This window comes from Typopeltis vanoorti, chromosome 1 (assembly GCF_054136105.1).
Source record: "Typopeltis vanoorti isolate ZY-2024b chromosome 1, IOZ_Tvanoo_1.0, whole genome shotgun sequence".
NCBI classification, from domain to species: domain Eukaryota; kingdom Metazoa; phylum Arthropoda; class Arachnida; order Uropygi; family Thelyphonidae; genus Typopeltis; species Typopeltis vanoorti.
Window position 1 is genome coordinate 119498585 of NC_143549.1, and position 22362 is coordinate 119520946.

At 34.8% G+C, this 22362-nt stretch overlaps 1 protein-coding gene across 1 annotated transcript in view; it reads right to left on the bottom strand.

Annotated features, from left to right (window-relative positions):
• Window positions 1-22362, bottom strand: part of LOC150110354 (uncharacterized) — a 152663-nt gene that overhangs the window by 93498 nt on the left and 36803 nt on the right. Inside the window, exon 3 of the mRNA XM_090393200.1 lies at window positions 19267-19378. Coding sequence (XP_090249326.1) covers window positions 19267-19378 — 112 coding nt within the window. The remainder of the gene's footprint in view (window positions 1-19266; window positions 19379-22362) is intronic.

Here is a 22362-nt window from a genome sequence, read left to right on the forward strand (position 1 = left end):
TTAACCACCACACAGATTTATGCACTAATAAATAAAATAAGGATCTTAAAAAGGATTCTTTTATGATAAATTGCAAAAGCGTAGAGAACAAATATCAAAACATAATACAATTATTCTTATGGATGATATGAATGCCAAAAGGGGCAAAATAAATAATGAAGATGACAGCAGTAAGTAAATAATGAAGCATGTTATCAAAGAAATGAAAATAGTAATTTACTGGAAGCATTTTGTGAAATGAATAAAGTTATTATAGGAGGTAGCTTATTTAAATGTAGAGACATAAATAAAATCACCCATTATCATCATCATCAAATTCCTGACATTTACCCTCAAGGGGTGTACAGAATATGCTAGTACTACATGAAAAATTTACATTACTTACTTCCTATCTACAATTTTCCTCCAAATCAATCTGTTACATGTCAAGATTACAATATTAGCAGATCTTATATTTCTATCTTCGAAGGAACTTTTTAACGTATCAATTCACCTATATCTTGATCTTCCTCTGGGTCTTTTTCCTGCCAACCTGGCAGAGAACAGTTGTTTTGCTAATCTTTCCTCTCCCATTCTGTTTAAGACCATACCACCTAATATCCTCATTTTTAATGTGATATTGCCATTGATGCCATCTCTTCACACCCATAATCTTTCTCAGGACTTTCACATCTGTGGTTGCTAGTCTTTGGTCAAGTGTTTTACTTCTAACACAGATCTCAGATTCATAACTTAAAATTGGTTTGAACACTGTCTTGTATACAGCTAATTTAGTGTTTTGACTAATTTCTCTCTTATTCCATATAAATAAATTTATGCAGCTGACTTCCTACCATACCACACCAGCTTTTTGATTCTGTTGTCTATTTCCATATTTAATTTACTACCTTCACTAAAAATTGTGCCTAAGTAGATGAAATGTTTTACTTATTCTATAGGTTTTCCCTTCACAATGCAGCAGATATTTTCAGTGCCTCTGCCTATTTTCACTGTCTATGTCTTGTTATTGCTGACCTTCATATTATATATATTACAACAGTTATTCGATTTAGTCAGGGAATCTTGCAGCTTGTAGCATATTTATATAAAAGTATAACATCATCTGTATACAGCAAAGAGCTGACATTAACATTTCCAAATTTGATATCAGGTTTAATACCACTTTCCTTCATACAAGGGTGGTCTGAAAAGTGCTTGGCCTCAACCATACATGGCAAAACTATCAGCAAGATTTTTTTTCTAAGTTGGTACATCTGTCATAAGCATCCATATTGCTATGCATTAAGGGAATGGCCACTACCCAGACCATACCAGTTGGCAACTCGTATAGGTAAATATGACCTCTCCAGTGCTTCTGCCTGAGTATCACCACTCTGGGTCTGCCTCCTACTGACAAGACCACTATAAAGGTCAAAACCGGTTTGGGTAGTGGCCATTCCTTTAATGCATAGCAGTATACATGTCCGCAAGGAGATGTGCTTTGCATTATGGGAGATACTGAGACAAGGAGTGATGAGAGCTTGGTCCACCTTTGCTACGAGTTGCACCACCTCACCTCAGCCCTGAAGATATTTTCAGGTGCAAACTTTGTTTACTTACACTTGGATAAAGGATTAAACTAAATTTATTATAGTCTAACCAAGTGCAAAACAAACTTCCAACAGCATTTTCCAGATCTCCAAAATTTAAATACAGATTTTTGATATATTCCTACGATTTCTCAGCTAATTGTCGTAAAGTGAAAATCTGATCTCGACAGCCTCTATTTGGTATGAATACCATTCGTCTGGAATTCATTCCCTCTGTCCAGGCCTTCTGAACTATGCAGTGCAGCCACTGTAAGACTTTTATACTTCCATACTTGAGCAATTCTGGTCGAATATCATCTACTCCAGCTGTCTTTCCACATTAAAGCTTTTGATGACTTTTTCTATCTACTTCAAGTATGGATATGTATTCCTGATATTGCATGCCTGGTCAGTGTTTTTTTACCACCATGCTGTCACTGATTGATTCATTCAGGAATTTTTCAAGGTAATTATTCCATACTTCAAGGATATCTTTTTTTCTCCAGTTTTCATGTCACCTTTATCATCTCTAATTCCTTTTACAGCACTCTTTCTTCCCTCCATTTCTGAGCTTCTTCAACAACCTCCAGAATATCTTGCCATCTTTTTGATATTTATTTTCTATGTACTTACCCCTTAATTTAAAGTCTTCCCTTGACTTTAAATTAAGGGGATATTAAATCATACATTATTTCAAAACCGAATAAGAAACTCAAAGATAGGAATCAAAGAGTTTCATGCAGAATATAGTAAACTATAAAATAAAAGTATCAGGGGATACTTAGCGTAAGCTAAAGCATGGAGTATGTAGTACAAACTAGGGCAACTTGTAGCAAAGGTGGGTAAAGCTCTGATCACTATTCTTAGTATTTCCCATAACATAAAACACATCTCCTAGGAGATGTATGATGTTATACATTATGGTGGAGGGTCACTGCCCAGACCAGTTTCGACCTTTATTGAGGTCTCATCAGTGAGTAGGTAGACCAAATTATTAATACTGATGGCATAGCAAAAAGAACTTATATACTCTGCTATACGAGTTGTCAAACAGGTGCAACCATTAAATTATTTAAATAAAGAGCCAAAAGACTTCATTTTGGCGATGTAACATTATTTAAATTAAGGGGATATTAAATCGCACATTGTTTCAAAACTGAATAAGAAACTTAAAGATAGGAATCAAAGAGTTTCATGCCGAATATAGTAAACTATAAAATAAAAGTATCGGCGGATACTAAGCGTAAGCTAAAGCATGCAGTACGTAGTACAAACTAGGGCAACTCGTAGCAAAGGTGGATAAAGATCTGATCACTATTCTTAGTATTTCCCATAACGTAAACACATCTCCTAGGAGATGTATGATGTTATACATTATGGTGAGAAGTCACTACCCAGACTGGTTTCGACCTTTATTGAGGTCTCATCAGTGAGTAGGTAGACTAAATTAATATATAATAATATACTCTTTATCTTTAAGTAATTTAATGGGTGCACCTTTTTGACAACTCGTATAGCAAAGTATATAAGTTCTTTTCGCTATACCCTTAGTATTAATATCCTTGGCATCATTAATATCTTCTTGGCATCAGTTTCAAGTGGGATGCAGATAATCTAGGAAATTTTAATGCTACCAAAACATCATCCTCATGGAAGAAAGATCAGCTTTGTTCTCCATCACTTTTGATAATATTCTGCTAAGCAACCAAGATCAGTTTTCTCTTCTTGAGATGACTTTCACATATACCCTATCCTGGAAGAGGCACATCACATCCACAACCTCTTTAGCCCTCGGTTGGTAATTTTTCATTTTAAACAATACTTCTCTTCTGCTCAACTTCTACGGCTTTATAAATCTCAAATCTGACAACTCTGAATGTTGTTCTCATATTTGGGATAGTGCACTGAAACCTTCCCTCAAAATGTTTGACTGTATCCAGGAGAGAGCTAGGTTTTTAACAGATAACCCTTCCCCCAGGCACGCACGCACGCACACACACACACACACAACCACTTTCCCCATAGATGCTCTGTTTGTGCATTATGCCTTTTCTATAGATTCGTACATGGATGCTGCTCCATTGAACTGGTCACCATCACCATTCCTTTGCATTCTTTTAATCATGTATAAACAATGACAGTCACTGATCAACATCCATATACAGTATAGTTCCAGACATACCAAACCAACTTCTCATCCTCTTCCCTCATTCTGTATAGCTCTGATCTTTTGGAATGTCTTTCCATACCATTTTATTCAATGAATACATCTGCAGCTCTTCAAAAACTAACAGATTCTTTTCTTCTTTAAATGCCTTCCAACACAACAATGTGTGTTATAGGCAGTGGTGAGCTATGGAAATTTTAATGAAGGGCTCGCATCGTCGAACAAAACTAAACAAAAAAAAAAAAAAAAACATAACTTAGCCCTTATAATACTTATATTGTGACTTTGTAGAGCTGACAGATTCAAGATATGATAATTCCTGTAGGATATCAATCATTAATGCTAGATCTTTTAAAAATTCCAAATTGAGAAGTCAGTTTAAAAAGCTCTTATATTTATTGTTCGATGCAAAATGCTTGCATAAAGCTGGGTAATTTCTCCACAAAGCAAGAGCCGTTCGTAAACTGCAAGCTGCCCATCGTCGTCCAAGCACAGCGGATCTTTAAAATTTCAATATCAAGGTCTTTTGCAATCGCATTTAATTCTCGTTGATTTTTTGGTGATTGATGATAAAAAGCATATAATTTATCCATAATATTTCAAAATGATTTATTTCTTTAATGTTTTTTATCAAATTATCTAATGCTAAGTGTAAACGATGAGAGCAATGCCAAATCACAATGTTGGGAAATTTTTGTAGAAGTTTGATTGCAACACCTGATTTGTTTCCAAACATTACACTAGCTCCATCAGAACAAAATGCAATGAAATGATTTTTTATATAGTTATCAGAAAATCCATATGAATTTAAAGTAGCAATTAATTATAGTAGCAAGTATACATTCCACGGTGGTATTTTCTAGTTCTACAAGATTATTAAACAAGAACAAGGGGCTCGCAAATTTGAGAAAAATTTAACAAAGGGCTTGCACGAGCCGCTTATAGCTCACTGGTCACAACTGGTTATAGGTTTTGGTACCAGTCAGGTATAAGGCTGATATAGAGAGGATGAAATCACCTTGGAAGTGAGGCTATATATAAATTAAACATCATCAGCCCTTTTGTAGCTGTGAAGACAACATGGAAAGCACTATATTTCAGAGAAACCTAAATTCATACGTTTTTAAACATGAATCTCATCCACACAAAGGTTAGAAACCAATGGCAGATCAGTATTGTTTGTGGACCAAAGATTAAATAATTGGGAAGCAGTTTTGCAGGCCACTTTAAGCACTTTTTCGAGCTTCCAGTAATCAGGACGATCTCACACTGGGCAATGAAAATCGTGTACCACATAAAATAAACTGCAGACATTTGAATAGCATATGGGACCCTCTTTAGCAACTCTCTAGATTGAGATAATACACATAACGAATTTTACAGCATTCTTCCTTCAGCACAACTAGTACTCAACATAAGATAATGATGTTGGATGTACTAGTTTGCTCCATCCTTCTGTGTTTCAGTTTGCCCAAGAACAGTGCTAATGGATTCAGACCGGGACTCTGTGATGGCCAGTCAAGTTTGTAAACATCATTTTCCCAAAGCATGTCACAACAGCACCTGCTATATGACCAATCAGCAGGATGTGAGTTTGAATCCTACGGGAGGCATGGATGTTTGTGGTAAGAGTAACTTATAACTTATGGCAAATGTTTAAAAAACACAAAGTGGATCATCATGGAACTGCTCGCTCACTTGCTCTCTCTTTCTTTGTTCCAATTTCTAACTTTAAGATTAAAGTTGGGAATTTAAATAGATGCTGGCCTGGTTGGCTGAGTGGTTAATATGGCCATCTCCAACCAACAGGCTGTGATTGGAATCCCACCATAGATATGAATGTTTGTTATTGGAGGCCTAGAAAATATTTCATCTTTAGTATCTAGAGGGATTCCATATCAAGTAAAAAAAATATATATATATATATATATACACACACAGATCAAACTACCCCTCAATCTCCAAAAGTTATATAGGGCTAAAATGGCCTTGCTCCTTATAACAGAATAAAAAGCATTGCTGATTTTTTTTTTTTTTAAATATATAATTAGCCCAACCAAGGTGCTAATTCAAGTTCACTATAAGCCAACAACCATTTGTGATTGGGATGAACATAAAAAAGAAATCTAAATTTGTGGACCCTAACTTCACATTCTAAATGGTACCATAATGCATCTGTTTATGTTTTTGTAACATGCTGCATCTTAAATAACAGAAATGCTACTGGTTATCATAAACTAATGTAGCAGCATTTTCAACTGGATATAGGCATTGTTCTCGTGTTTGTTATTTTTAATTCTATTGGTTTGGATTGCTACTGTTTGGTTTCTTGGTGACTGACATTTCAAAAAGACATCTTTAAGGAAGAGTACATCGGGAGCACAGAAAATTTCAATTTGAAGATAAAATTTCTCGTACTGTATTTTTCTCAGTAAATATGCTTGAATGCTGTTATATTTATGCTTCAAAAATGATGTGAAAGGTTTTTGAACTGTTAGAGTATGTGCGAAGGGAAGTTGGAATAGTTTCAGCTGAGGCGATGGATTGCATTTGAAAATGTTTGGTACATCTATTATTTGGTAAGAATGCACAGCCAAGAGAACATTAGTCTGGCTAAGGGAGATTGAAAGCTAGTTGTGAAAAGACAGGTGGAGGAAAGTGGATTATGACAGGACAGAATGAATGTATAAGGATGATAATGAGAGGTACATGAAAGAAAACCAGAGGAAGGAAGAGGGCAATGGGAGAAGTCAGGGTGAGAAGGAATGTATACACCAGAGCAACTAGAGAAAAGTGGAATGGTATTGATGGGATGGCCGCAAAGAAAGTGAGATTGTTATGTTTAAAGAAGCTGAGTTCGTAGCACTGATTGAGTTGCTATGCTCGAATATACTATATGTGAAACTTGTTTGTCTGATAGTGGTAAACTGCTGGGAACTGAAATGGAGAAATGCAGAATTTTCCATAAGGACAGGAAGGTGACAAGAGGGGGGGGGGGGCATTAAAGATAGCAGAAAAACTGTGCCCACTAACAACACAAGCTGAAAATGATAGTACATGTGATGATATTTGAAGCTAGTCAGTGTGAGGTTAAAATTAACAAAATAATATATCTAACAAGATCTTGTTATAGAACAAGGCATGAAGAGAGCACTGGTCATGGAATTTAGGCAAAATGATTGGATATGTAAAAGGAAGGCAATCCTAATAGGAGATTTTAATTAAAGAAATGGAGATTGAAAAAAGGAGATGTGTATAGAACAAATAAAGAGACTGAATTTCATTTGTTGACTTTTTGATGGGAAGCTGACTTAAGCAGCATGGGATGGAAGCTACACAAGCTTTTAGTCCATAATAAAGCTTAATGATATAACACCAAGAGGAAAAAAAAAATTATTCAACTCACTAATATTTCACTGGTTTTCTACATAGCATAATCACAGCACAATAAAACTATGACAGGCCTATGGCACTAAACCAAGTAATTGTAGAATCAATTTAAATTGTAACTGACACCTAATATCCTTACATGGCACCCTCTATGGGTCAGAATTAACTACAAAGTTAATATGGGTCAGAATTAAAGAATGGATCAGATAAGTATGACAAAGAAAGAAAAGATGCAGTATGAGAGGAGATTGGCCAGTCAGGTCAAAGATAATGCAAAGGAATTCTTCTGCTATTTGTTTTTAATGATAATCCCATACATCAGCAGTTAAGTAACCTATATAATACAGTAGTACCATGGATGAATAAGAGTTTCGTTTAGAGATCTGTAGATTGCATTCCATGGCAAAAACTTAAGATGGACAACTGTTCCAAAGGGCAGCAGCAGAATGGATGAACAAGGAGGAGTGAAATTTATTCTATGGGTTTGAAGTTGAACTGTGAAAGGATGTTGGATAGTTATTGCATATGCTTCAATGGATTTAACAGAGAATAATTATTGATACCAGCTCAGAAGAATGTCAGTCATGGTAGTATTTATAGAAGATGCAAGCAATAGAAACTGAATCCTGTGTGAGAGATGGGCCATTAATCAACCCAGTTGCTCTCTTATATACTGAGTCAAGTATTTTTAGGGGAGTCTTAGATGAACCACCCAGATGTAAAAACAGTATTTAATGGCTGGATTTGTTATTACACAGGGTTAATAGCTGTTCAGAGGTAAAGTATGGTTTGAACAAAAGAGAAATCCTAATTTTTTTGGATGTCAAGAAAGCAACAGTTGTAATGTGCTTACGACAAGAGAGGTTTGATGACAGAATAATCCCAAGAGATATTTCATCTTCTATATTGTCAAGAGTAAGACTGAGAAAATGGTTCTCTCTCTCTCTGTGTGGGGGGAGGGGGGGGAAGAGTTAAGGCAGAGCTGTAATTTGCTATCAGTGAAAGTGAGGTTGTCTGAACCTCACTGAAGAATCGTTTCGAGATCAGAATTTACGGTTAGTAGAAGCTTGCTATTCTGAAGGTTGTGGTACTGTATAGTAGGAGGAGTGTAGCATACTATTATGAGCAAAGCTATGAATTGGATTGCTAGTCAACTGGAGCAGGTCACTGATATACAGAGAGAAGAAAGTTGGTGAGGGATAAAGAATATTCTTATTGTTTAAACAACAATGTCAAATGATGATACAACATTTCAGAATTTCACAATAGCTGGGGAGTCGCCCAGTTAAACAAGGTCCCCCCCCCCTCCACATACACACACTGTTTTCTCCAGGGAACGAGGGCAAAGAGTGAAAAATCAGCTACTGGAAAAATATCCTGAAACACATCTCAAGTCAACATCGCCATAGTTCAAGGTCGGTAACATCAATATAAGAAGCCTGAATGACATAGAAATGGAGCTGGCTGAGGAATTGGATAAGTACCAGATCAACACAACAGGGGTGACTGAAACAAAAAAGACAAAAAAGTGGTGAGATCTTTCTAAACAATAAATACAAAATGTTATATTCAGGAAATAACAATTATGGAAAAGGAGTAGCTATATATCAAGTAGAGTGATGTAGGTAAATATAAAAATGGGGAACTGGACAATGAGACTTATTTGTGCCTGCCACTGAAGGTTCTACCTTAGTAGAACCTTCAGTGGCAGAAGTAGAGAAATTTTTTGAGACTTTATAGAAAGCAACTAACACAAAAAAGGAAAAGTTGGCCTTTGCTGGGTATCTAAACAGAAGAGTAGGAAATGATTGTCAGACATACAAAAATATTTTGGGCAAATTTGGAGAAAAGAGCAAAGCTAATAATAATGGCAAATACCTGTTGAGTTTCTGCTCAGGATATGGACTGGTTATTACTAACATAATGTTCCAACATAAAAATGTGCAGAAATTCAGATGGAGAGAAGAGACAAGAAATAAGAAAAGTCTCATTGACTATGTTATTGTTGATAGTGTTGTTTTCTCCCTGTTTTCTCCATCAAAAGCCTGAAATGTGTAAAGACAGCTGGAGTAGATGATATTCGACCAGAAATGCGCAAGTATGGAGGTATAAAAGTCTTACAGTGGCTGCACTGCATTGTTCAGAAAGCCTAGACAGAGAGACAAATTCCAGATGATTAGAGTAGAGCTCTCGTAGTACCCATATATAAAAAGGGAATTAAAACTGAATGTGAGAATTACAGAAGTATTTCTCTACTGAATGTTCCTGGTAAGATATATGCAAGCATAGTTGAGAAACAGTTGAGAAGGATTCTGGAAGGAAAGCTTGATGAAGAACAAGCTGGATTCTGTCCAAATAGAGGCTGTCAGGATCAGATTTTCACTTTACAACAAAGAGTTAAGAAATCATGGGAATATAACAAAGATCTGTATTTAAGTTTTGTAGATCTGTAAAAGGCATATGACAAGGTGCCAAGAGAGAGAGAGAAGCTATTCAAAATACTACAGTTATATTGTCAAAGGTCATTATATTAATGCCCTTTGACTTTTCGATGAATTCTTTCATAATTCATCGAAAAGTCATTTTTCTTGCAAATTATTGTTTAGAAAACGTTCAGTAACAATGCGGAATGTTACTCACGATACAGACAACAAATGGAAGAGGTCATTGATAATAATTATTTTATTGCATTTTAGAACATTTAATGTAAGCGTACATCCTGCTTCATTGTACAGATAGAGAGTTATCTGTAGAGAAGACATTTCGTTCTACCAAATTTTGTCACAATAAGTCTAGTCAGATTGAAATTAAAAATTTCATTAAATTTAATCCAGCCAGAGCGAAATTGCTAATATCATTTAGGAACTTCTTTACAGAAATGTCATAAGAGTGATCCATTAGGAACTAAAATTGAACCATGCAAACAGCTCCTTGTACTGAAAACTTCTGCGAATTCTGCTAAGTCTGTGAGTTATTGTAATACATAATTTCGACACTTTTCTTTGTAGCCCCAAATATAGCTGAACTGAAAACTGGAATGGCTCAACATTTTTTTTGTAAAAGTTTCAAATATATGGAATCCAAGTAAAATTTGTCCATTAATAAATGTACGAGACGCATAATTTTTATCAGTCGTCTTCAACTGAACGTAAGTTAGTAGGCCTAATACCAAGATGACTAGGTTTTTCCTCCTGGAAATAGGAAAATCAGTCCCATGAACATATGTATATACAGACAAGAAACACTTATCGGACAAGAAAGACAATAAGAATTCATATTGTTCTGTAACTATTGCTTAGTAAAGCAGCATTGCTACACCAATAATTATATTGAGGAGGATGAGGGAAAATAGTATTCATCATTAATATTACTACTACTACTACTACTAATAATAATAATAATAAATTGATCCTTTGATGTAAATATTTTTCACAATATAATAAAATATATAGGAATTCAGAGTAAAAATATTGGAAAACTTGAAAGAAAAAAAAAATCATTCCTGAAGATTTTTCAATCATGTTTCACTTATTTACTCCTGTTTCTGTTATTCCTCAACCACAGGAGTGCGACATGCACTTATCTCCCGAATAACCTCAAAAGCAAGTAATTGCAGTTAATAAGCACCTCCTTAGCGCAATTGGAAGGACGGTACATTGCGCCCTTCGATTGGAATAGGCCTAAGTTCTAATCTCATCGCGACAGGAGGAATCTTTATCTAGATGATTTCAATCGAAGGTGAGTTAGCCGATCTCATACGGAGGTAGCAGGGTTTTTTCCTCCCGGAAACTCGGGTTTTTCATCCTGCGTAGACAAATCGGCCGTTCAGAACACATGCAATTTACAGACAAAAATACTAGTTGTGGTGGTGGTGGCGGAGGTGGGCGGTAGATGGTGTTGATGGAGATGATTCATAGTAGAGGTTCGGTGTAGTGGTTGAGACAGTTATAGGTGTCCTCCTGCGATAAGTCTTCGGACTCCTTGGAGGTATCAGGAATAATAATGAGAGGAATAGGCTAAGAACACTAATGAATATATGCGTGGGTATATTTCTGGGTTTTGAGGAGGTGATCGGTGCAGTTTGTTAAAAAAAAATAAAAGATTAAAAATTTCTCTAGGAAAGGAAAATAAAATAAGGAATGATGAATAGAGTTGTAAAAAACAAACCTGTAAACCTTTTAGAAGCATACTCATCTGGTGTTATATTTAAATGAGCAGCAGTTGGAAGTCTTATTCGACTTTTGAAGGATGCTAGTGGTTGGCAGATCACAGTTAGAAAACACAGTGCTAAAGGAAATTGGAATTGGGTTGAGTTGTTTTGAATCAAGACCGAAGCAACTAGCCTTAAATCACTGCGTGTGTTTTCCTATTCAGTTCGCTTGTTTTTCGGCAAGAAAAAAACCAAGTTTCACAGAGGAAAACCTTCCATCCTCGTATGAGATAGGCTAACTTACCTTCAGGTTAAATGCCCCGATAAAGGCTCTTGGCATTCTTGATAAACGTAGGATGCTGAAGTCCTTTTCAACAGTTTCATTAAATGAGCTGTACAATATTTCTCTGCAGGTTTCTGCAGTTTTGTAGAAAATAAGTTTAGGATGGAAGACTTTTTTTTATACATTCACACCAAGGTTTTTTTGTAGTCTTCCATTTTCTAGAGATGAGATGTTTCTTAAAGTTGATTTTTCTGTTTTGGAATTTTCAAGTTGGTTCAAAAATATGGCTCAACAATGCGATCATGCATGTTCGCATTGTTCAGCATTTTTTCCATGAGGAGACAATTACGAGATGTTTACCTAAACATGCTAGAGAAATTTGTGTTTCCCTAGATTGAGAATTTGAAGGGCCTCATTTTCCAACATGGAGCAAACCATTATGGCGACTGCACGTATCCCACTGCTTGTGACCAACGTGCAGTCCCGATGTGATTCCAATGGATTTCTTCTCTTGTGTATGTTTATATTTGTGTATAAATAATTAAGTAAAAGAGTTATTTTCCCAAATGATTAATTTTTCCAATTTCTACATATGGCTATGTTCGTGTCTGGACAATTCATTGCGGGGAAAAATCATCACAGAAAAATACATCTTGTGAACTATTGATTGCAGAAAAAATTTGTTGAAAATGTTATTCACTAGAAAATTGAAATGATATTGCATTGATACTGATATGAAAAGTAAATGCAGTGAAGATAAATTTCACAAAACATAATTTTAGTTGGTGCCCTCCCTCGATGAGTCTTTGACATCCCTGGAGATGTCAAATAATAATAATAATAATTTTATTATGTTTCTATATATTAGTCTGTGCAGTTAGCCGAGTAGCTGGTGCTTTGCAACCATATACCTGAGAAAGGAGTGTCCTGGGTTCCATTCCCATTGCTGACGTGAGAAGCTTACGATCTTTCTCAGACATAGCCAAGTTAGCCGGTCCTGGACGAGGACTGCAGGGTTTTTCCTCCCGCCAGCAGGCAAATTGTCCTTGAGAACAGAACACTTCTATAGACTTATTATACACTGGGAGACATAGGGCCAAGCACCTTATCCTCGTATAACAGTTGCAGTTATAAGGAATGGAAACCCTCGATACCATAAAGGTAAAAGAGAAAAAGAACTATGTATTATTTATTTAGATTCTAATTAGATTTTCATATTTTTATCCTTATACAGTGAAAGTAATATTTTATTGATCTTTGAGTTTCCTAATTTCTGTTTCGTCTTAAAAAGGTATAAGTATTTTTTCTTATAGTTTGCCCACCGTTTGTAGGTCCCTGCTTCGTCTTTCCAAGAATAGTCGATTCATGGTGAATGGGAGAAAGAAATGAAGGATGCCCGAATTGGTCGCCAACATGCGAAATCACGTGCTTTATATGTAAAATTTTCCAACTGTTATACAAGCAACATAGTTGACTACAATAATCATAAAAGAGAAGTTAATTTTTCGACCAGTAATAATAAACAACTCATCCCACAATACGACTGATTACCCTATTATCGGAATGGATTCTCCTTTTTCTGAGATGCGCAGAAGAGTGTCAAAGGATCTCTAATCGGTGGGCGAACTATACTTTGATACTACAGGTTCTGTTGATGGAATATTAATATTTATGAAATTATAACTGTAACCATTATAAAAGGATAAGGTGGTTGGCCCTATGCCTCACAGTGTATCCTATGTCTGTAGAAGCATTATGTTCTCAAGACCAGTTCGCCTACTTGCAGGAGGAAAAACCCCACATAAACTGGGAGAAAAACCCTGCAATCCTCGCCCAAGGCTAGTTAACGTGGCTATGTTCTGAGAAAGATTGTAAGTTCCTCATGTCAGCGACGGGAATCCTACCACTTGGATAACCGTGCTGACTAATACATAGATACATAATAAAATTATATTTTGTGAACTATATCTTGCACTGCATTTAGTTTTCACATATTGATATCGATGCAATATCATTTCAATTTTCTAGCGAATAACATTTCAGTGAATTTTTTCGACGAATAGTGGAAATGATTCGCGCAATGATTTTTCCTCTCGATGATTTGTTCCCGCGATGAACTGTCCACGCACATGAATTTTCCAATGATGAATTGTCCGTGAACTGGTATACTTTTTAAAAATCATGTCAAAAAATTCTAATTATCATTGTCTCACTCCAGTATTTGCCAATGATAATTTGATCTCATCACAAAGTGTAAACCCACTGTGTATGCTTTCCGTATTTAAAATTATATTAACACATCACGTTCGCACCTGGATGTCTGCCGTTCCTTTTTTCCCCTGTCGGGTACTAGCTTTTCGCGGATGTATGCAGCCTCTGCATCTAGCAGTAGCATTTTCACAAAGTTTTTCGGTATATCAGTATCAACTATTTTCGGGAGAATTTTATATCCAAAATTAGCATTTAAATATCTGGATGACATCGAGTATCTGAAATGTAAGTCAAACTAATTTCAAGTTATACATTTGCTTTTTATAAATTGAGCGCTTTCTGTATTCACTGATTATTATAAACAGCTGCTACACAATTTTCAGCTGCAACTGAAAATTGAAAGCATATGCAACAAATTACTTTTACTTAGCTATGTATATTGCTACAATAAACTGGTGTTCTGTTTGTGTGCATGTAGGATATTCTGGGGGGGGGGGGGGGGGGGGCACAGTGTTTTTCCATTTCGTTCCAATTGCCTCTAATTATACTAATTGTTACTAAATATAGTATTGGGTTGGCAAATAAGTTCGTTCAGTTTTTCAGAGTGGAATGAAACACATTTAATATATATAATACATACTAGCCAGTTATGTATTGACCCTCTTTATCAATGACCTCTTGCCATCTGTCCACCAACTTCATTATGTTTATAAAACTCCTGAGGTTTACTGGCGAACTACTACTGATCCAGGTGTCTTTTGACAGCCTCCTAATTAGCGAAGGTTTTCCTGTTCAGGGAATTCTTCAGCAATCAGAATAAGCTTCCCAGCTTCACCAAATGTCAGATGCTTCCCAGGATTTTTTGGCCAATACTTGGAATCTAAAATCTTAGCACATTCAGGCAAATCAGCATCATCTCCTTCAAGCAGACACCTTCAAACAGCTTTCAGACTTTTATAAAAAGCAGATGAACTTATTGCAGGACTCTCTCTTTCATTTTTGTGGGGCTCAATCCCTTTAAACTTCATGTTCTTCTGACTTTGAAGAAAAATACTGTAGTACAGACCAGGATCTTCAATTCTTTCTTCAAAAAGTTGAACTGTATTCTTTATCTTCCTGTCTGATTTGTACAAGTCAATATTTCTCTCTTGTAAATCTAGACTTAGTTCAATGAGTTCTTTGAGAGTATCACACATAAGGCCCAAATCAAGAACAAACTTGCATGATGTTATTTTTCTTATTTTTCTTAAAGAAAGCGATCTGATTTGCTTCTTCTGCTGTGTTTGTTAACCTCCAGAAAGTGATGGACGAAGGGCTTCAAAGTCTTGCCACACCACAGAAATAATGCGAAAGCTAGATGTAACCAATTTTAAGATGTTGAAGTTCTAGAGTCGCTGCACATTCCTGTAGTTCCCCAGCATTCTTAGGTTAAGCATGATAAGTCACATAAAATTTGTCCATCTTTTTTCTTAATGACATTAACTGTTGTCTGCAAGATTCTCCAAAATAACTGATTTTACCATTTGCCCACTCCGCTGAAATTTTCGTTCCCATGTGTTTATCGACAGCAAGACTTCCGACATTACGACACACTTTACAGCCCAACATTTTATTCTTGACATACAGCCACTCGTTTCTCTCACAGAAGTCATTTTTCTGCAAAAGTGTCCAACACTTGGGCCAATCATTATCAGAATCTGCTTCCTTTTGACCACGTGGATCTTCGGTCTTGGTTTCATGATCATCTTCACCAAGTATATTTTTGGTGCTAGTTTTCTGTTTTACAGGATCACAAGTAGATTCAATAATTTCTGCTTCTTCAGTCTTCCTTTTTTAACTCATTGACATAAAGTAATTACTTATTTTACTCATTTTGAACAATGATTGCACTGATTTAACTTAGATTAATTCAAAACTCACACGATCGCCTGCCTGTGGCAGAGTGAATATAGAAATGATAAACTGATATTGGAAGCAATCGGAAGTGAACACAACTTCCTGTTTCCAGTTGCAAACCAACCTATGAAACAGGAAAGCTGGGTACCAAGTTATGAGTAATCAAAACAGAAAATTCAATTCGTGAACACAGTACTATCTACCGGAATATTTATAATACATTTTGCTATCAATATATCGCAAATTTTTAAAAACTTAAGAAAAAAGGTGTCGGTACTGTGTACTGCCAGAAAAAAAGGACTGCCTGGGAGCATCTGTGTCTCAGGATGCCCAGCTTTCAACTGTTGGTTATACTGGAAGATACAGTCCCCTAAATTCTCACACAATGTTTGGTGAATCTCAGTTGCAGACTTTTCTTGCAGCACGAAAAACCTGATGGCCCACACCTCTGTGTCTTCGAATTTCGTCAAAACCAGTAACATGTTTTCTTACATATCCTAAATGAAAAACAATAATTATGATATCAAGAAACATAGGTGTTAAAGGGTTTTAAGATATGGTCTTCCTTGTGGTTTATATCAAATGCTCTAACATCACCTTTCACCACAACACTAGTGACTTCCTCTTCTGAGATATTGCAAAGACACGTGTGTTGATATATCAAGAAGTCCTACATACTGATTATTTTTATTTTTACATGTTATTTTTGTTATTTATTTTTACAAGGATGTTATTTTTACAAGGATGAAATACCTTTATGAAATGTTCTTTTAACATTTCAATTATATCTGCCTTAGTGAATATCATTCACTGCAACCAGTATGCTCCGTAAAAAAATCGCTTTCCGAACAAATTAGGATAAATAGCAGTTTACCATATTTAATTGACCTGAAAGATAAATCCCTCTCAAAATAATCCAAAAAAGAAAAATAAAATTTAAAAAATAATAATAATAATAAAAAAATTGCACACACATCTTCACTCCACACGCCTTATAATTCATTTTTCGGTGAACTGTATTTTTGATGAATTGTTGTTTTTCAATCAATTGCATTTAGATGAATTGTGTTTTTGACTAACTGCTCATCAGTGAATTGCTTTTTCAATTAATTGTTTGATAAACTGATTTTTGATGAATGTTTATTCGGTGAATTGCTTTTTCGATGAACTGCTTTCGATGAACTGTCTTTCGGTAAACTGTTTTTTGGTGATCTCTCCGGATACCTTTCATTTACTTAGGCACAATTCTTAGTGAAGATATTAAATTAAATATTGAAATAGACAACAGAATCAACAAAGCTGGTATGTCATATTTAATATCTCTCTTATTCCATATAATAAATTTATATGGAATAAGAGAGAAATTAGTCAAAACTCTAAATTAGCCATATACAAGACAGTGTTCAAACCAATTTTAACTTATGATCTGAGAGCTGGATCAGAAGTGAAACACTTGACGAAAGACTAGAGACAGCAGATATGAGAGTACTGAGAAAGATTAGGGGCAAGAACAGACAGATGGCATCAGTGGCAATATTATATTAAAAATGAAGATATTAGGAAAGAACTTGATGTTGTCAGCATCCGGGAACGCATTAGCAGAGCTAATCTCAGGTGATATGGTCACTTAAACAGAATAAGAGAGGAAAGATTAGCAAAAGAAGTGTTCTCTGCCCAGTTGGCAGGAAAATTACCCACAGGAAGACCAAGATATAGGTGGATTGATACAGTAAAAAGTGCCTTAGAAGATAGAAATATAAGATGTGAGAATGTTGGAGTCTTGACAGGTAACAGACTGATTGGGAAGAAAATTGTAGATAGGAAGCTAGTAATGATGTAATTTTTTCATGCAGTACTATCATATCCTGTACATCCTTTGAGGGTACATGTCAAGAATTTGATGATGTTCATACATATGAAACTACTGCTGTACTTTTAAAAAATAATTAAACAAGAGCATATTCCAAAATACCATTTGAAGAGTTTTGATAAGATATGTGGCAAATAATTAAACAAGAGCATATTCCAAAATACCATTTGAAGAGTTTTGATAAGATATGTGGCAATCATGAGAAAAGAATTTAATTAATCATGGATGGTTGACAATGGTAGATGGTTAAGGAAGTAGTTTGACACCCATGGCAAGGATGTAAAAGAATTATTTAATAAGCTTTATCAGCATATATCATACTAGTGCAAATGATATGCAACATTTAGAAAGAAGGCAATAACAAGAGTATTAGATGTTAAAATCTAATGTTAATGAATGAATGTTAACTTAATTTAAGAAGTATCAGAAATGAAAGAATCACAAATGAAAGAATTGTATCAAATGTTGATTGTGCTAGATGTTAATAAGGCTGTGAGAATGGATGACATATCAACATATGTGTCTAAGAAATGTGCAAAAGAGTTAGATATGCCTTTGACCTGGTTATTTAATTTTGCAGCATTAAAGATTCTTAAGAATCAGAAAGGCAAACTAGTAAAACCACTCTGCTAAGTACGTACCAGTAAGAACCAATCAACAAGCATGATTCTAGAAGAGAAGTTTTCAATTATAGATCAGTCTGTATATCTGCAGTTGTAGTCTAGGTACCAGAGAGGTTGTTAGGAATAGAATATAGGATTGGGTTGGTAGACATAGAATTCTCTATAATAGTCAATATGAATTTGTATACAGCAAGACCTACTGTGTACAAATTACTTATTTTTGCTGTTTACAATCTACTTATGATCTACTTGCACAGTTTGCTGACAATTGTAGATCTTGCAAATTGGGGAGAATTTAAGGATGTTGCTGATGTTAATACCTTTTTGGGAAGATTTGAATAGTTGTTATTTTGACAAATAAGTAGGACTGCAGTAGTTTCAATAAAGAGCAGAAATATAAAGCTATTCATGGTATTTGTGGGACTGTGCTTCAAAAAGTGAATGATTGAAAATCTGGGACAGATATTCGACAGTGGAATTTGAAAGTTTAGAGAGCACAAATGTTGAAAGACTACACATTGCACTGTATAACCCTAAAATATAATGCTCAAATTTGGTTGCTTAGGTTTCACCATGTCAAAGCTGGAGAGGTTCCTGTTCCAGTGACAAGTGATCAAGGAAATATTAGGTCTCTGGAATGTGAGTTATGGAAAGCAGTTATGGGAATGTAAACTGCTGAATTTAGTGGATAGGCAGAAAACAAGTGAAATGATAGACATTTAACTTACTGAGAGGATTTCAATGGATTAATGCAGAGGAGATTATAAAAATGGATGGAAGGAGTGGGAAAACAAAAGGCTATTGTTGGAGGTTGTAAAGCTGGTGAAAGGGTATATGAGGAGTGGATTTTTACATAAAGAGTGATGGATGAGTGGAATGTATTGTGAATTCTGGAGGTGTAAATGAGCTCCAAGTTCAATATGATATATATATATATGTATATATATGGCTAGTTAACTATGAGTGTTCCAATCCCATGGAGACTGCTGTGAGAATAATAATGACAAGCAGCAACATTAACAGATTCAATTTTATTATTCCTTAAAAAACTATAGTCACAGTTTAAGGAATGATAATAAAACACTGTATGTCAGAAATATATACTTACTTCAGCCAAAACTTCAATGGGTGCTTTCAATGGATCATCCTCCTCTTCTATATTTTCTTCTTCTTTTTGCCTGTTTTCAATATCTATCTTCTGATCTGATTTATGTGAGAAACTGTTGAAATAAAAAAAAACATATATATGGTAAAATGCAAGAGTTCATTCTTTACAAGAAAAGGATGCAATTTATTTTTCACAATAAGCCATTTTTTTTTAATTACACATCCTAACAATTAATGTTTGGCTAATAAAAAGATGACATGAAACTCTAACATCCCTATCAAAATCTATCATGGCTAGATTACATTTCCTATATACAGAAACATTCTGTATATAGGAAACTGTTCCTTTATAAGAAATCTCACCGCACAGAGATGATCTACAAGGTAAAAAGATTAAATTTTTCCAGCAATTTTCTTCTTATTAAAAACAAACTATAAATGAAGTTTTAAATGGGAACCAATGCTTTTCTCATTAAGGTTCCAATGATGAATGCCGATCTGTAAATGTATCTAAAAATATTACAATGAAGCTAAATTCTCTAGATATTTTGCACACATCAAAATATGAAAGCAAAATACATTGACCTGCTATTAATGGTTAACAATCACTAAAAAGCGGTGTCCAAAAAAAAAAAAAATCATTCATCAGTAGAGTTTTTAAAGATAATATTTTTTTGCACTTTGTCATAGAAATTACCATAATTCACTAACAATTTGTATTACTATATTGAAAAAACCAAAAATTTTGTTTAAAAAAAAATTAAAAATTAGTAAACCTTTCAGCAAGACAGTGCACTGTGTCATAAGGCTGCTACCTGAAATGGTATTATATGGGTTCTTCTAGAACATGTTGAGCCTGATTAGGAGTAATTCCATCCTATATTCTGTTGTTTTCTGTATACTGAGTTTTATTCTTTGATGTCTTTTCTAATTTTATCTTTTCAAGTACTAATTTATGGTCATCACTGCAATGAACTTCGATGCTTGTTCACCAAATTTCCATGAACAGACAACTCTCATGATAGCAAACACCACTATATTATGCTATATTACAATAAATGCAGTATAGCAAACTATCTATCATAACAAACTAATCTTCTTGCCCTATTCATTCACTGTTATACAATAAATATTCACTCATTATAGCTAACATATAAGCTACATATTTACCAAAATATTACTAATTTGGTCAACTGTTCAACTTACTAGCCTGACATCTAGGGGGCAGGGGAATCACATTCCTGATACTATGATGGTATACATCAGGGGTCTCCAAACTATGGCCCGCAGGTCAGATGCGGCCCACGATATGATTTTATCCGACCTGCCAATTGGACTCATTTTTCAATAAGAATCCGCAAAAAAGAAACATGGGGTGTTGATAGATTTCAAATGCATTAATTAAAATTGTGTTCAAAATATATTCCCGAATAGCGAAAAGTAACCGTAATCCAAGTTGCGGTCTTTCTGATTGTAAAAGATCGGTTAAAATGGACTAATGAAGAAAAAAAATTTGAATTTTACAAAATTTTACAAGCAAATTTCTTTAAATTTGCTTGTAAATTTATCTCTATTTTTGGGACAACATATCCTTGCGAACAAACTTTTTCCCAAATGAAATATATCAAGTCAAAATACCAGGCAAATTTATCTGATGAACATTTGAAGTCGCTACTTGTAATTAGCACTTCAAAATTTGAACCTGAGTTTAATAAGATTTTAAAAACACAAACACAGTTACATCATTCACATTAATGGTTTTATTATAATTTGTGATAAAAATATGAGAATTTGCTGATAGTGTTTGTTGTCATTAATATACGATAATTTAATCTCACATACTATGTAATCAGTTTTTATCTGCTTTCAATAAAACTCATATATCGAGTTCTAGAGTTTTTTCTTTCTAAGAGAGACTTCCAGGGAATCAAGGACTCATCGAGGGAGGCCACATACTACATGAACCAGCTATCATACTTATTCTTGAATTCATTCACACTGCTTGCACTCGCAACATTCAATGGCAATCCATTCCAATCACATACCACCCTATGATAGAAAAAATCTAGCCCTCACCCCTTTCTTAGCAGCATTCATTCTCAGCTTCCAAGGATGCCCTCTTTCCCCACCTTCCATAAATTGAAAAATTCCATTAAAACTGAAATCCTGTATAACACTTTCAGAAGTAAGTCCTAATCATATCAATCAATCATAGCAACGTGCTGACATCAGCATGGTTTGCCCATGTGACACAGCTTAAAAGTAACTAATTAGAGTGTATTATGCTGGAAGAGATTACAGTAATTTTGGAGTGGAGACATTAGAGAAATTACTAAACAAAATAAGTGACAAGTATGATTTATCATACCATTAACTGATTTAGTTTAGTAATTTCTCTGCCTCCGCTCCAAAATTACTGTAATCTTCATATATTAGTTTTATAACACATCAGTAATGCCCTAAGATTTGAGTAAAGAGCCAATGATATTGTAAAGAAGGGGCACTCTAAATGAAAGTAGGCTATATTAGCCATAAAAATAATAGTTTATTTTAGAAGTAAACATGGGAATTTTCCCAGAAATAATGCTTATGATTTATCATATTCGTTTTTATAATACATCAAATATTGCTGACTATAAAGAAATCCTGAAAGCAAAAATTCTGCATATACAGTGCTAAGCATGTGTGCACCCTTTTTTGACCAGCGTGTGTGTGGTAGTGTAATAAGAAATCTCATGAATATGTGAATCGCTACTGGTTCCACAGCAGTATTAAGCTGAACATGCTGAAATGGAGTATGATTGCCCACTAGGACAGCTACTCTACCATGAGTAGGACCATCTCTAGTACTGTTCTTACAAACAACGACAATGTAATTCCATAACGTGGATTTTAAAGATGTTTACTACAGATACAAACAGAAAGATTTGTACTTCTGCAGTAAGATCCTGATATCATCAATATTCTGGTAAAAACTCATGAGAATTCCACTGTATAAATTTTCCTACTGTTTTGGTTTCATGGACTTGTCTGATATATTTATCAACTGATTTTGAGAAGTATGGATAACCAGTGTCCATCTCTTCTCCTGGAAAAA